Raw genomic sequence first — 16,535 nt, 5'->3', positions numbered from 1 at the left:
ACCGTGTCCTAACTCGCTTTGCAATTTTCTTTCTTTATGGAAGAAATTCTTTATTTTCACTTGAAGAAACCGTTTTCATAGGTTTGCAGTTCGACCGTCTTTAGTGAAGGAACACAAAGTCATCTTGAAAATATAAAATGTTTAATTAGTGAAATGCTGGAACAGATCATTACAAAAGCTTTGACAGGAAGAGTCAGACACGCATGTATTTTCAGTTTCAGTGACAAGACAGCGATGAAGCAGATTCATAATGCTGTAAAATGAGCAGATATTGGAGGTAATCCAGTGTCGTTTTACATCTACATCTGTTTTACATTTCTGCAGCAGCATCTAATTACTCTTTGTATATTTGGACCATTTTGGGGTTTTTACCAGCAAAAAGTTGATTCTTTTTTTTTTTTAGAGGATTTGGTTCAAACCCCAAACTCCTTCAAAATCATAAAGATTTCAGAATCAGAACTCTTTTTTCTTTTAAAGTAGACTCGTCCTGGATTTTTTTCAGAGACACTTTCTGAAAGAAAACCTCAAAGTTTTTATTCCAAAGCAGATGAGCAGTTAGCCAACGTTTCTCCACAGTCTGACCGTCGCCCCCTGCTGGTCAGCAAACAGAATGCCACATTTAAAAGGTTCTGTTCCACATCGGGCAGCAGACGGGTCCGTCACCTGATGGCCGTTAACCCCTCGGTCCCTTCACCGCCTTGAGTTGCCTTTCGAATGAAACTTTACTTTTCTGCATTTAGATGGAAAGAAAAGAGAAAACTGAATGTGCTTTGCTGTTTTTCTGATGGATCCGTCATCAGGTTTCAGATTTCATGTCAAGTGCATTTTGTGATTAGTGTGAAATGAAAGAACCCAGATTCCTGGGGGACACAAAGTCCTTTGAATCTGGAAGTGTGTTTTAGTGTTGGAGGACGTTCAGCCTCTCCGTCTGCCGTTTTTGTCGCAAAGCTGAAAGTTCTTTGGATAAACGAGGAAGGCTTTTTTAACAAACACCAAACTACCGAACAGAGTCCCTACAGACCCGTGGAGATGCGTTCAGACAGAAAGCTGGTGGTTTTTGGTTTTCCCCGCGATCCAAAAGTCGCTTCTGAAGGAGGATCTAAGTGTATCCGTCGTTCCACTCCATGACTTTCTCGTACTCTTGGATCTTCTGTTTTATGTGCGACAGTTTGTTCTTCAGGTACTCGCAGCGCTCCTTCTTCTCCAGGAAAGTCGGGTCCTGGGAAACACAAGTAGAAGTCTCTGTTTTAAAGCGCATTTAAGATTTGATTTCCCGTCTAAAGAGAGAAGAAAGTTCTCTGCAGACAAACGTTCTCCTGAAAGACTCTCCCATGTTCCTCAGGAGCTGCTTCCTCTGCTGCTTTCAGAGGCTCATTAATCCAGGCGAGGATTTCACGTCCCTACCTGGAAGCAGCTCTCCTTAGAAACTGTAGTTTCATTTAGCCACGCCCACTTAAACACAACAACAACATGACATAACTGGGGGGTATTCCAGAAAGCAGGTTATGCTAGCTCCCACGATAAGTTTGAGGCTAAGGAAGTTGATAACCTCAGCTTTCTGTTCCAGAAATGGAGGTATGTTTCAGGGTAGGTCAAGTTGCCATGGCAACTCATGCTCTGAACATAACCTGGTCCGGAGCAGGTTTAGTTGAAGGTTAGTTTGTTTTCAGAGAGGTGAAGCAGCATGGCGTGTCCATTTGAAGATGATTTAGTGGATGAAGAAGCTCAAATAATACTTTTTCCACCATGAGAGGGTGATAAGACCACATATGGATGTTGGAAAGAGAAACTTTTTACTTTGATCTAACTTCATTATTTGCTTCAGTTAAGATAAATCATTTTTTTGTTAAGTCAGTTTAAAAATAACACACAGTTATCAGACAGTTATTTTACTTTCATTCAAATTAATTCAATTAAGTAGGTGTAACTTTGGTGCTGCTGTTAGATCGGCACCGCAAGGGATTGTGGGATACCATTCCCTTTGCCTGTCTGGACGGATTTGGGTTTAAGTGTGGCTTTTTGACCAAATGTGTTTAGTTGTTTAGCTGTTTTACTGTGTTTTGTGTAGTTATTTGTTCTGTTATGTTTCATTCTTTCTGCACCATGAGTGAGAGGGAGGAGGAGGAGGATGAAGATATTCACCATCACTTCTGCTTTGTCATTTTGTAAGAACTGAAGTCAAAGTCAGTCATGATAAATGATTAAATACTTCCGTTTTATTGTTATAAAAATGAGTATATCTGCGGCTCAAACTTAGACATATGAGAGTTCAAGAAGTATAATAAATTAAGATGGAAAAAATATTAATTGAATTGGAGTAAAATGACATTTAGTTAGATAAAAATGTAAATTCGAGTTGTAAAAACAATTATTGAGTTTTATAGATATAAGAAGTTAGGTTGAATAAATTTAACTCAATTACTTGTTACCAATAGAAGTAATTCATTTAAGTTGGATAAGTTATATTTATATATACATCACAATGTAATTGGAAATAAGATCAGAAACTCGTGCGTTTACTTTGTTCTGTTTCTCCAAGCAGAAACTCTTTCTTTTGCTGATGATGCAGCCGTGTTACTTTATTGATGGACGTATAATCTTCATACGCCGTCATTAAAATCTCAGACTCCGTCTCACTGAAGTATAGCGCTCTCTTTTTTTCTCCACGCGTTTCCATGGTGACTCTGGAAATCGTTGATCCATTGAGAATGTCTTTATGTACCTGCTGTGCACGTGCATTAACCCAGGGTTACCAAGTGGAGTGTAATTATGCTAACCCATATCCGGTCTTTAGGAACCGACATACCCAGAGTAAGCAAGTTCAGGCGGATTTCAGCCAGAGTTCAGGGTTAAAGTCAGGGGAGTTTAAACGGGCCTTCTGGAATACCCCCCCCCCCCGGTGAACTCGGTCTGATCAACAAACCTGCAGCAGTTAGAGACGGAGCCTGAGTAGTCATGAACAGAAAAAAAGTAATCTGTTAATCATTACTTGATCCAAATAGTAACTAGTTACCAGAAAATCTAACTATGTGTTACACTCAAAGAGTTACCATTTAAGTTATTCTATTAAAAGTTACTATTTGGGTTACTCTAGTAAAAGTTACTATTTGGGTTACTCTAGTAAAAGTTACTATTTGGGTTACTCTAGTAAAAGTTACTATTTGGGTTACTCTAGTAAAAGTTACTATTTGGGTTACCCTAACAAACTTCACTGTTCAGTCGCAGGAATTTCTGTCTGAGTCTCACTGGTTGAAGTTCTGGATGAAGATGATCTGGATCCATTTTAGGTCAGAGAATCGGATCCAATCGGATCGATCCAAATGAACCAACATTGACCATGAATCAAATCCTTGTTAAAACTCATTGTTAAAACTCTGGAAAAACAACGTATATTTATATAGAATATATTTATAGATAGATTCTATTGAATTGATTGACTTTTTTATTGTAGATCTGGACTTTTCTCAGAGTTGTAAAGTATTTTTCTGTCGAACCTCCCCAGACTCAAACCTTCACCGCGGCAGACTCACCGTCTTCTTCCTCTGGTAGTCCTGCAGGATCCTCTGGATCCGCTCCAACTCCTGCCAACAGCAAGAAGAGGCGTTACCGTGACGACTGAGACTCAGACGGGCGGAGCAGACCAGGGGCCTGTTTCAGAAAGGAGGTTCAACCAACTCTGAGGATAAACTTGAACTCAGAGTTGGTCAATCGAGAGATTGACAACTCTGAGTTTTCAGTTTCAGAGCAGCTGATCCGAGTTAGATCAATCAACTCTGAGTGGACTGATTCGGAGGTGAGCGTGCGCACCGCGTCTATAAGAAGCCATTATCAATGGAGCGCAGATATCACGAGTCACCATGGCAACCGTGAAAACAAAGAGGTCTGCGTATTTTTCTCCAGCTGAACTTGACGTGCTGCTGCAGAGTTACAGTGAATATGAGCACATATTCCAGAAGAAAAGCAACACCGCTGCATCTGCAAAACAGAGACAGTTAGCGTGGAAAACATAGCTGCTCAAGTTAATGCCTAAGTTTGCATTTAAATCATTGTCATAAAATATTGACTGTAATAACTTTTTAAATAGCGTAAGGTGTGAAATAAAAAATGGCGATATTTAGGTGTACTTTTGAAGTGTTATTCCTGGTGTAAATGCATGAAATGCTGCATAGTGTACAGAACCAATCTGGGGGGGGGATGCATTTAACGTCGGTAATGTTTGGAGGACTTTTTTGTTAACCTTCCCCTCTTGCAAACGTTGGTCAGTTTAATATTAATACATGCAATTGTGTTTTTAAAAGTGAACTTTTGTCTACTGTTGAACCTTTCGCTGCGCGAAGGCTTCTCCTTTCTTTTCTCTCGTCTTTCCGACCGTGGTCAAAAGCGCAGGGGAGATTTCCTTCAGGGCTGAAGGGAATTCTCCTTCGGGGTTCACTTCCCGTTGGAAACCCTCAACCTCCAGAGCGGAATAAGAATGACTCCAAAACAGTTATTCTGGGAATGACACCTTCTCCGTCCTCCTCATCCGTGCTCACCCCCCCCCCCCCCCATCTGCACCTGCACTCGCCCCTCCCCTTGTCTCTCGTGGATCGCACCCCGCTCAGCACACACACACTGCAACACTACCCTTGTATTGATCAAGTGGTATAGGTTTATATGGGATTAAGAAAGTAAGCAGTGCTAGAAAATTGTGTTTCCAAAAAGTAATTGTTACATTAATCTAATTCAATGTCCCTGATTTCATTTTCATGTAGATGCAATCCTGCAGGAATTAAAAGAACATGGCAGCAGCTAAAAATGAAGTATAAAAACATAATTCAATCAGGTCAAATGTGATCATGTCATGGATGTAGGCTTTGTTGACAATATTTGACATATTAAACATCTACATAGCAAGACCTAATGTTGTTTTCATTTTGTATATGTAATTGACTGCAACGAAAAACGGTAACGCTCAAACAAAAACGTATGGAGCAATGACAAAACATCGAGTCGAGGTCTCAAAATCCTCGTACGACGTAAATATAATTCTCTATGAATTAATGCAGCCTCCTCATCTATTGGGTCCTCCAAAACAGAACAAGCCATTCTTGTCACTTAGATCGTCTCTGTGTGACGGACATGTGGACAATGAAGGTTAAAGCGAAAAATACCGCTTCGTCTTTAAAAAGGGGAGGGGACCGGCAAAAACTTCGAGTTTGGAGAATAAAACCTGCTCCCGACCAGGTTAGGTTCACAGCATAAGTAACCATGGATACGGACTCCGAGTAGAAGTTACCTCTCTTTCAGAAACGGGTTTGACTTACTCTGCTTTCTCTGGTTTGACAAACCTCCGATTCTGAAACGGAAAACCCAGGGTTTCCCTGATTTCCGGGTTTATGAACTCAGAGTTTACACTTAACCTCCTTTGTGAAACAGGCCCCAGGGCTTTGGGGAAAGCAAAACAGGAAGAGGAAATGCAAACAGAGGAAGTCCAAGGCAGGAGCACATTCCAGCCGCGGTCACAGTGAGGCTGCAGGTTCCATCGCCGTTCTGACCGGCGGCACTCAAAGGTTAAACGAGTCAAACTTCTGAAATGTTCTTCCGTTTTCTCAGAGGAAAAAACAGCAAAAATAACCCAGAATGCTTTGATTCTGCTGGGAAACCAAAGAGTTTCTGAAGCATAACATGAATTTAATGGAACTTTACCGAAGTCAGACGATGTCAAAATGAATAAAATAATAGCTCTTCTTCTCTGACAGCATTAATGTTGTTAAAAAGAATTTTTCTGGAACGTTTAGAAATTCATAAACATTCAGAGAATTTGACTAAAGTTACTTCTGGCAGCATTTCATGAATATTGAACATTATTCGTTGACAAATCGCCGCATACGGGAAAACCACGCATGAGTCCCAGATGGAAATTAATGATTGGCATGGCAGCCCCCCCCCCCCCCCCCCCCATCTTAAAATCTACCAACGTAAACCAGAACACAAGGTGGGGATAAACAAAGGAATGGAGGTGGTGGTATGATGGTATGGGAAGGTTTGTTGAGGACTAAAGGAGTTAATGTCTCGTTTTAGCAGAAAAATCAGATGAAGAAATTCTGTTGTCCGTATTTTTGGATCAGATCAGAACCGGGGGTTCTCACCATCTGACTGGTCGGATGCTGAGGAAGCGTCTGGATCATGGCGTCCATCTCCTCAAACTTCTTCAGGGTGGCCTGGACGTCCGAGTGGAGCTCTTTGTACTCGGAGTACTGGTCGTTGAACACGGCCCGGTACCGGTCCTTCTCCTCGCTGGACCGGATCGCTGGATATTTACTGCACAGACGAGGGAGAACGGTTCACATCACAGCATGATGCTGCCGCCGCCATGCTTCACTGTGGAGATGCTGTTTGTCTCTCTTTAGGTTAAACGGAAAATACTTTTATAGCACAGAACATTTAAATGTTAGTTATTGTTGTTTTGGGTCAAATTTGATCAATTTTATTAGTACTTTTTAAAAAATTAGAAAAACTAAAAATGTATTGAAATTTTGAAAACAAACCCGATGTTCTGAACAAAAACTGACGCACTTCAAAAACTAGACACACACGTTTTATCTTTTATTTCTTTAATTTATATTCTTTTTTGATTCAGTTTTTGTGTTTAATTTATTATAAACTTAGATTTTTCAAGATTTTTTCTTTTAGTTCCTTCTTCTTAGACCTTTTAGTCCCCAAATATTTCATTGTATTTATTATTTTTTCCTCTTTAAATCACAATAACTTGATAAAAAGAACAAAGAATCAGATGAAACCGACTGCAGAACAAAACAATAATCTCTCTTTTTGGGGAAAAGCACAGACAGGTGAAGCTTAGCTCCTCCCACACCTGTCCCAACATGAGCAACACTCACGCGATGTAGTCTGGAACGATGACGGGTTTGGGGATGTATCCTGACGGGATGCTTCCCTGAACCACCTGAGCGGGAACCGCCTTCAGAGGCACCTTGATGGGGACGGCCGCCGCGTCCCGGACCACCTCTTGAATTCTGGGAACTGGCTCAGAAACTGGAACTCTCTGATAAAGAAAAAAAAAGGCAAAACGTTTTTTGGGGTCAAAGTGACGACAGAGAAGCGAGTTCTGGTTCTGAGCGGTGGTCTTACCGGCGTCGTCTGGACGGAGCGCATCTCAGACGGCTGCAACGACACAAACACCACGGCGTCAGGACCGTTCTGCCCTCTGCGTGTTTAAACCTGACCGAACAACAGCGGAACCGCAACGGAACCGCAGCGGAACCGCAACCTAACCACAGTGGAACCACAGCTACACCGAAGCGGAACCACAGCGGAACCGCAGCAGAACCACAATGGAACCACAGTGGAACCACAGTGGAACCACAATGGAACCGCAGCAGGACCGTGGAGGACGACGATGATGATGATGAAGCCAGAAACTATGGAAAGAACATCTGATCTCATCAAGATCCCAACAACCAACATGGAGATCAACCAGGACCTCCAGGACAGCCGCTGGAGGCTGTGTCGCCATGGAAACCCCCATCAGGAGGTGGAGGGAGGCTGACAGGACTCGGGTGGGCGGGGCCGTCCCAGCTTCAGCAAATGTTACCTGTTATTAATAAAGTTATTTATGGTTTAGGATTATTTAACCAGATTTGAGTTCCGACCAGAAAATGTTGAGTGTAATGTTTTTTCATCCCTGGGGGGTGAGGGGTTACCCTCCTCCCACCAACACAGTGTGAAGCGTCCATCAGTGGAGATTCTGCTCATGTCCCCAAAGTTTAAGAAAGACATCCAGCCGTTCAGGATGAACCTGCGGGGATCCGGAGAAACCCGTCAGGAGATGAAGATCCACGAGGAAGACGAGGCAGACGCCTGCCAGCATCTGCTGGAACTGCAGGGTCGGGACAAACGTGTGGAACCGCGGCGCTCCGCCGGGTTCTTCTGCACTGACACCTATGAAAAACTCAAACGCTTTATGCCAAACGACCTTTTAGAAAAAGAAATCATTAGCCGGTCTGGAAACCAAAACGTTTTAGTCTCATCGAAAGACAAACAGGAAATGCTGCAAACATAGTTTTACATTTATAAAAAACTTATTAAATCTAAAATTCTTAGAAACAGAAGCTTCACTTCCTGGAGTTCATGGCAGGAGTCAACAGGTGTCAACAGGTTGAGACTCCGCCCACTAACCCTCCACACCCTCAGCTCTGCAAACTTTGTGGTCGGTTGCGACGCCGCGGCAATAAGGTCGATGTTGTTGACAGACATTTCTGAGCCTAACTGGAAGTCTGGAAGGAATTCCAGGAATGTGCAGACAAATCCAAAGGCGGCGGCGGCGAGGGCGAGCTCTCACCTGCAGGCCGTACCGCTCCCGGTACCGGCGGGCGGCTTCGTGCCGCCACAGCTTCAGACACACGATGGCGCCGATCAGGTACACCACCATGGTGGAGAACAAGAAGATGATGGCGGCCGTCTGGCCCGCCTCGATCCTGCAGAACGCCGCGTTGATGCCGGCGTTGAAGACGGGGTAGGAGCAGAGGCCCCCCCGGGTCGCGTCCCGGACGTAGACGATGCCTGCAGAGAACCGCAAACGCCAGTGAGAACGCCGGAGAACCGGAGCCGCTCCTGAACCAAACCCAGGAACCTCCGTCTGACGGCGAAGCTTTGAGAGGCGACGCTCCTCCTGTTCAGGCGCCAAACGTCATTCAGAATTTAAGTTAACATACAAATAAACCTTTTTGGAAGAATATTTCGTTAAATGGTTTGAAAAAAGACACAATAAAACTAATTTCAATCTTTACTGAGAAAAATTATTCAATTCATGTTTAAAATCCATAAAATCTTCTACTTTAAAGTCAATTTAAACCTATTTCTCTGGGGAAAATCAACTTTTAGTTGATTATTTAAACTCAGAATTCATTATTGTACAATAAAAGTTCAGCCTTTGTTGTTTAATGACAGAAAAAGAAAAGGCAGCTCCACAGGCTTCAGACGGTTTCTGTTATTTCAACAGAAAACTAACAATAAAAGTCAAAATGACGTCATTTAAGGAACATAAACCTGCATCTTCCTCATTTATACACCATATAGAAATCATGATGTTCACTCCAACATTTCTGCCTTTTAAGACTAAAAATACAACAACACAAAATCAAATTTATGCAAAAGCATTTCTTTTACTAAAACAAAAGGTTGAAAATTGCTGATAAAATCCTAAACTCTTCCACCTGATCTCAACCTTTGACCTTTTAGGGGTTTTAACGTTTGTATTTATTCGTGAATTTATGATCTAAGCTTCATCCAAACATCATCATTGTCTTGTGCTCCATCTGCACCTGGAGGGCGTGTGCTGCTATGGTTACGAGGTCATGTGACGTTCCCTCCAGAGAGTCAGGTCAGCACATCTTTCATCCGTGCGTTTAGCAAAGTGATGGTTTTATGACTGAACGCTTTGAGTCCTCAAATGCATCTCTGCTGATGAGGGGTGGGGGGTGGGGTGGGGGGCACCGGGACTGTCATCCCCAGAAACTCAGCCTGGCGGGAATGCTGGCGGTGGGGGAGGGGGATTGTCGTCCTAGAACCGGCCTAAATATAGTTTGTCTCTGCAGACACATGGCAGTGATCTAGTCATGCTTTTACCGTGACGTCCCTGAACGCATCAGAGCATCAACGCCTAACATAAGACAACAGGTTGTTTGTCTTGGGACGACCTGTTAGCTTCCACCGTTAGCTTCCACCGCTAGCTTCCACTGCTAGCTCCAACCGTTAGCTTTCATCATCTATGTCACTGTTTCACATGAATCTGTCCTGATGTTCATCTAGAAAATACTAGAAAAAGAAAACCTCAGGAAGTTGATCATCTCTCTGGTTTATGGTCTTCACCTGCTTCTCTTCGTCTGGACTGATGGACCGCGCTGCCAGCAGCTTCGGGACTTAGCGGATCCAGAGAAATCCTGATGCTGTGTTCGGAAACGCCTGTTCAAGTGACCACTTGCAATCAAAGGTCTATGGGAACCTGCGCGTATGCATGCTTCCGGCTTCCCCGCTCAAACAATAACTAACGTTTATGCTCCGCTACGCATGCTTTTACGTCCATTTTTAGACTCTACATACCCAACGGCCAACGAACGCGCGTCAAAAGTGAAACCAGGTGACCTCTGACCAATCAGAGACTCAGATTTGGTAGTGATGTGTGGATAGCATCTTTTTCAAAACACGAAAGTGCTGACCGTTTGACAGTCCAGTGTGAACACCATACACTAAAAGCACATTCAGCTCGTTCTTGAACGCGCATCACAAAAACGGTTGGCACTTCCGTGAATTAAATGGGACGCCATCCCTACGTCACTAACAAATCTGAGTCCCTGATTGGTCAGAGTTCACCTGGTTTAACTTTCACTACATTTTCAATGGCTGCATTTTTTTACGTAGAGCCCAAATTTAGACTTAAAACGTGCGTAGCGACGCATGAACATGAGAGATTTGAAAGTGGAAATGCGTGTATACTTTTCATTGAACGCGCTTTTCCGAGCCCGACCTGAAAGCAGCAGAAGGATTCTGCTTTCCGCCTGAGCTCGACTTTATCTTGGAACTTCATTGCACGTTTTCACCGTTTTTCAATCAACAAACCTTCATGGATTTTAAAGATCAGAAACTCAAAAGTCAGTTTTCCTTGGAAAACCACAGCTTGGTCTACATGGTTCCACTGGTCCACCTGGACCAGCAGGGACTTCTGGAACGCTCAACCCAAAACCACTTTGTGCTTGGATGGTCAAAGCGCTCAATCCGCCAGTGGAGGGTTGCAGCTCTGGAGGATCCAGAAGCTAAAGGACGTACCTGCGGCCAAGTAGAGGAGGGCCAAAGCCAGGTTGATGATGAACTCAGTCAGGGGCCACCAGGACGAGTCCAGCAGGATGGTGCGGTAGTACATGGTCATCCCCAACACCAGAACAATCACAGTCACCACCCAGGCCACCCCCGCCACCACCAACACAAATGGGGTCATGGGGCCGTTGTAGTAGCTCCCGCTTGTTCCGGCGCCGTAATACCCGGCGCCATAAGCTCCGGGGGACGAGGATCCAAACATGCTGGACCATTCGTGGTCTTTGTGGATGTAGGCGCAGACGCAGGCGAACACGGCCGCGCCAAGCAGCAGCTCCACGCAGCCCAGAATCCTCAGCAGCCCCGCCCACGACTTCATGTAGGCGTAGCGCTGGTTGTACTCCTCCACCCGCTCACTGTAGGTCAGACCCGTGTGGTGAGTGCGTCCGGAGAAGGACTCCTGTCCGTTCTGTCCGTCCAGAAGCTCCTTGTGGGAGTTGTAACTGCCGCCGGAGCCGCCATACGGGTCGCGGTACGATCCGGGAAGAGAAGGGGAGTGGGGCGGGGAGCAGCGCACCCCGTTGGTGGTGCTGTTGTTTTTGTCAGTGGAGGAGGCAGGCATGGACCACGCCTTCTTGCTGCTGCGGTTGCTGAGCCTGAAGAAGTTCTTCCAGGAGTCGGGGACGAAGCGGTGGACCGGTTTGATGTCGATGGCGGGATCTAACTCGGCACCGTCCTCGCTGGGGACTGACTCTGGGCCGACAGGCGGCTGCTCCGGCAGCGGCGGGGGAGGAAGGGGGTCGGCGCTCTGACCCAAGTACGGCGCACTCAGCTGGGAGTCGTAGGAGTCTGTTCGGGGTAAAGAACCCAGAGGAACCTGGTCATAGTGCGGCGCCTGGCGGACACGCTCAGTGCGTCCGTAAAAGTCTCCTCCATAGGACATGAGGATGGTGGTGGTCCCTGAGGGGCAGAAACACAAAGATCCATCAAATCCTCTGGAAAATGAAAGCCTGGTGTCATCTGCAAACAGAAGAACCTTCAGATGATCTGCAGGTCCTAAAAGACACAACAAACTTCCTGTTCATGCGTCTCTGTCCGGACTGAAGGTCTGGGTTCTATTACAGGTTCTGTTTGGTCTTTTAGTCTCTGCAGAACCTGTCGGTTCCAGGTTGAGGAAAGTTTGGACAAAAGATGCTGAAACGTTTTGCTTTGTAAACAAAACAGTTACACTGCAAAAATAGAAATAAATCAAAAATTCCTAAAATTTAAACATTTTCTTAAAAAGAAAAAAAAATCTACAGTGTGGTGAGAAAAATGGTTTTACAGCGAATTCATATTTTAAGAAAAAAGTCAAAAAGTCACCAAGACATTTTTTCCTGGAATTAAGATTCATTTTCTGTTGCAAGACGAAAAATAAGACAAATTTTCCTGAAAGTCTTTTTACTTTCACAAGATTCAATTTTTACAGTGTAAGATCCACATTCCAAAGAGAGACGTTTCTGGACCATCGGTTCCGACAATGTTCTGATGACGTTCTGATGATGTTCCAAATACGTTATGACAACGTTCTGCAGACATTCTAACGACGTTCTAAAGATGTTCTGAAAAACGTTCTGATTTTGTTCTGACAATGCTCTGCAGAAGTTCTAGCGACGTTCTAGCGACGTTCTAGCTGTAACTGCTCAGTGAGGAGGCCGTGAGGCCTGAGCAGACCTACAGACACAGATTCTGGTCTGCTTCCTTCCCGCCGCCGGCGCTCTCTTTTGGGACAAAGGCTCGCAGACAGAAGCCTTTCAGCCGCCCTCTGCTCCTCCAGCCTCAGATAAATCTGCGTCCGTCTTCTCCGCCCTCCGAGTTCCCAGCATGAAGGGACAAAACCGACTTTTTGTCCAACAGTGACGGAACATTTACGAGCAGGTGGAATAAATGGAGTTTGGTCTGAAAGCCTCTTTGGTTCAGCGAGGCGTAAACGCCACTTTTGAAAAGCTGAGCGTGGATTGAAACCTAAAAATGTTTTGCATATGCAAACATGTTAAAAACAGAAACTACGGGGGGGGAGGGGGGGTTCTGTCAAAGTCACGGCAAAAACAAAGGAAAAGAGATTTCAATTCACCAAATGCATGAAATGATTTTACTTTTAGTTTTTTTAAATCAAGAATTTATCATTTTATTCATAAAGTGTTTTCTATACATCACTTCTCTTTGATGTGTTTTCAAAGTGTTCAAAGTCGTCTTTTAGTTACTTTTATGCCGTTTTTAAGCAAAATCCAAAAACCTGTGTCGTTTTCTAGGACATAGTTTCTGCAGAGCGGCAGGGGTTCATCAGAAATTCCCCTCTGAGTCGTGGCGCTGATTTAGCCCGTCGCCTTTTCCCATCATCCCTTGTTTACGTTCTTTCCCGCTAGCTTACAGCCCCTCACACCTCCAAGCTAGCATTAGCAGAGCAACAGAAATGGCAGCAACATCAGATCCATCCATCCGTACGGATTAGATCCAGATTCCAGCTCACGGATCTGTTTGGCTGCAGGTGGATGATCGGAAAGGGGCGGAGCCAGGAGCTTGTGGCCCCGCCCAGCGTACTTTCTATGTCACAAATATGATCGTTTTAAAAAAGCATTTTTTCATTTGCTCCTGATTCACAATAATTTGAATAAAAAATGCTCAGAAAATCAATTTTAATCTTGATTTTCTTTATAAATGTCCTCCATCATGAACGTCTTCAGAACACCAAACACACATTTTCATCACAGTGGGTCTTTACAAATGTCATCCACTGGGTGTTTTGTTCCTTTTTGTTGTTCTTTGTGTCCTCCTCTAATTTTTTTATCTTTTTGTCGTCAAGTATTTTCCATTTCTGTCATTTGTGTTTTACATTTTTCTGAAACTTTTGATTTGGATCGGGACAGAAACACAGACGAGGGATCAAACTCGACACGCAGAAAGAAAAGATGAAGTCAAATCCCAGAAGAGAAGCCGAAATCCAACGTCATGCAAACAGGAAGAAGCCGAGAAGCCACCACAGGAAGTAGTTCTGCTGCAGCCCCGTGAAGACGCCGCCATGCAGGCGAGAATCTGTGGTTTCTATGAGGCGACGTGGAGAGGAAAGAGTAGGAACTGTGCTGCAATACCTCCTTCACACGCAGTCACTCAACTGGACTTACATTGGCCCGCGGCTCAAAAAGCAAACCTGGTATGAAGGCAGAGAGTCCAGGAACCGCCTGCAGACACACAAACAGACAGGTGAGGAGGGGGAGGAGCCTCGGAAGCGTCCGCACGCAGGGAGTTTTACCAAAACTCAAACTATCTTCACTATAATTTTAAGATGATCGTTTGTTTCTGACTGAAAGATTCTCCTTCGTACGTCTGACTTCAGCGTCTAGAGTCCAAATGAGGGAAAAAACTGTTGAATTCGTTCAGAAACGTTTTTCTGCAGCTTCGTTGAGGCTTCGTCCACATTTTAGTCTCAGGTGAAAACTAACAATTATGCAGAATAAAAATGTTTAAAAAATGTGATGAAGGTCTAAAAACAACAAACCAATGCTAAATTTGAATTAACCCAATAAAAGTATTGGTTACATTTAGGCTTTTTACCAACATAATTATTGACAGAATTGTATTTTTAAAAATTCACTTTTGACATTTTTTAATCAAACATCTTTATTTGTGTTTCTAGACTTTAACAGTAAAAAAATTAACAGAAAAGGGTTTTTTCATTAAATGTGTACTAAAACATACTGTTTACATTTGATAACAACCCAAGAATAAATGCATAATTTACAAGGACACTTTAAAAAAATGTCACTAAGTCACTAATACATTTGAAAAATGCATAACTATAATTTATGAGCAATTAAATAGAACATATTTTCTCATTTTTTAGATAAAAAAACAACTATTACTTTTGATTTTTTACAGACCAACTGCGTTTTTTAACATCTTGCAGCATTTTGCTGATTATGGAGGACAGATAAAGAAAATTAAGATTAAAACTCCATTTCTGAATGTTTCTTTATTGAGTATTTTCTTTCTAATTAACTGTTACCACTTTGCTGAAACTATTTCCTAAAAGGACAGAGTTTTTTTTTATTTTGGCTAAAAACCTTCATGATTTTGATGAAATATGTTTGAAAATCCATTAAAAGATGATCGGAGTATTTAAGACTCACATTGTTTCATATAAACACTGCAGTGTCAGACTTTGTCCTTTTACCATTTATATTTACTTTTAAGACATCTTAATTTATTGGTAATTAAAGATCAAGAATAAAAAAAAGAAGTTTTTTTTATAGTAAAATAATAATACATTTTAACAGGAAAAAGTAAATCTCAGAAATGTTAAACTCTTCAATGATTTTAATTATTATATATACATATTTATTACTTGTTGTTTTTAACTTATTATCTTTGTTAATATAGAGATAAATAATAAAGTTTAATAGATATATTTCAGAAGACTGAAGGATCTTTGAACACAACACGTCTTTCGTTCGTAACGGTCCGCGAACACACCTCCGCGACGAGTTAACGGACAGCTTTTTTCCGCTAATCGTTGAGTTTTTTTCCCGGTAATTTGGGTAAACCGTAGACGTGAAGAAACGTTCGGCCTCATTTTCACCTTAAAGTCCCGCTGTGGAGGAAATTCTGCTTCCCGAACAATCAAAGTCCGGCGGCGGAGGCCTAAGGGAGGGCGGCGGAGCTGCGGTCACCCCCGGATCTCGATTACAGCCAAAAACATTTGAATAAACTTTATTTAAATCTCAAAGTCCACTTTGTTGCTTTTCTAAAGGCGTAAAGTTCTGAGTTTCGGACAAACTTAACGACTTTTGAAGAGTTTCTTCAACGAGAAAAAGACCTAAACTTCACCAAAAGTGAAGAGTGGTCTTAAACGCAAACGGCCTAAAAGTGAAGTTTTATGCCGCAAAGCAAAGAGAAGAAAAGCTTTCGGTCTCCGTCTCCGCGGACGGAACCTCTGCCGAACCGCACAGCGCCGCTCCTTACCTCGATCACTCCGCTTCCTATTTCTTTCTCCCGTTTCCCATTTCAGAAACATTAGACCGCAGGTTTCCTTCCACCACGTGACCTGCCCATCCCTCTGACGTCACCGAGCGCAGCAGCAGCCTACCTGCAAGAGAGCCACACCTGAGGGGGCGGAGCCTCTCTCACAAATTTGATCGACCGTAAACAGATAGTTGCAAAGCAAACAGGCGAACTAAAAAAAAAACCCACTGAACCTGAACGCAACATGAAAAGCAGAAAGCTAGTACACAAAAAATTAAAAATGATTTAAAAGTTAAAGGAATAAATGGAAAAAAACAGAAATCTAAAGGTGGAAATAATCTAAAGGTACGAAAAAACCACTACACAACATGAACAATTTAGGAAACAGAAAAACAAAATATAAAAAATGTAAAAACAAAAACACTTTTCAAAGATGAACTTTTTTTTGTTCTTACAAAAGACCACGTTTGCAAAAAGTTTAGATCAAATTAATGTTTTTATTTATATTTTATTTATGAAGGATAAAAACAGGAAACTGTATAGACTTTAGTGCAGATATTCCTCCTACAGGTGATCATATTTATAAATAAAGGCAACAAAGGAATTTCTAATATGAACTCTGATGAAAAACCTTTTATGTTTTTGTGGCTAAAAATCAGTTTCAAATTTTGAACTACAAATGTAGTTTTGAGAGATAAATTCAGATCAATAAACATCTGATCTTCTAAAAA

General features: G+C 42.8%; 1 protein-coding gene across 5 annotated transcripts; it reads right to left on the bottom strand.

The window, feature by feature from the left end:
- Positions 1 to 124: 124 nt before the first annotated feature.
- On the bottom strand, positions 125 to 15,945 carry LOC101163423 (MARVEL domain-containing protein 2). Of its 5 annotated transcripts, none has more exons than XM_011481400.3 (9): positions 15,805 to 15,922; positions 13,935 to 14,024; positions 10,822 to 11,766; positions 8,339 to 8,559; positions 7,129 to 7,161; positions 6,879 to 7,042; positions 6,129 to 6,300; positions 3,531 to 3,581; positions 125 to 1,219 (listed from the first exon to the last, which is right to left on the bottom strand). In XM_011481400.3, exons 3-9 carry the CDS (start codon positions 11,747 to 11,749, stop codon positions 1,100 to 1,102), a joined length of 1,689 nt encoding a protein of 562 aa, XP_011479702.1. In that variant the 5' UTR covers positions 11,750 to 11,766; positions 13,935 to 14,024; positions 15,805 to 15,922; the 3' UTR covers positions 125 to 1,099. The 5 variants fall into 5 exon arrangements, with proteins under 5 accessions (XP_011479702.1, XP_011479704.1, XP_011479701.1 ...); XM_011481402.3 differs by having other exon boundaries at positions 13,968 to 14,024; XM_011481399.3 differs by lacking the exon at positions 15,805 to 15,922 and adding an exon at positions 15,422 to 15,791.
- Between the last annotated feature and the right edge of the window lie 590 nt (positions 15,946 to 16,535).

Source organism: Oryzias latipes, chromosome 12, assembly GCF_002234675.1.
Source record: "Oryzias latipes chromosome 12, ASM223467v1".
Classification (NCBI taxonomy): Eukaryota; Metazoa; Chordata; class Actinopteri; order Beloniformes; family Adrianichthyidae; genus Oryzias; species Oryzias latipes.
The sequence above is the reverse complement of the archived record's forward strand: the minus strand, read 5'-3'. Positions and strand labels throughout refer to the sequence as shown.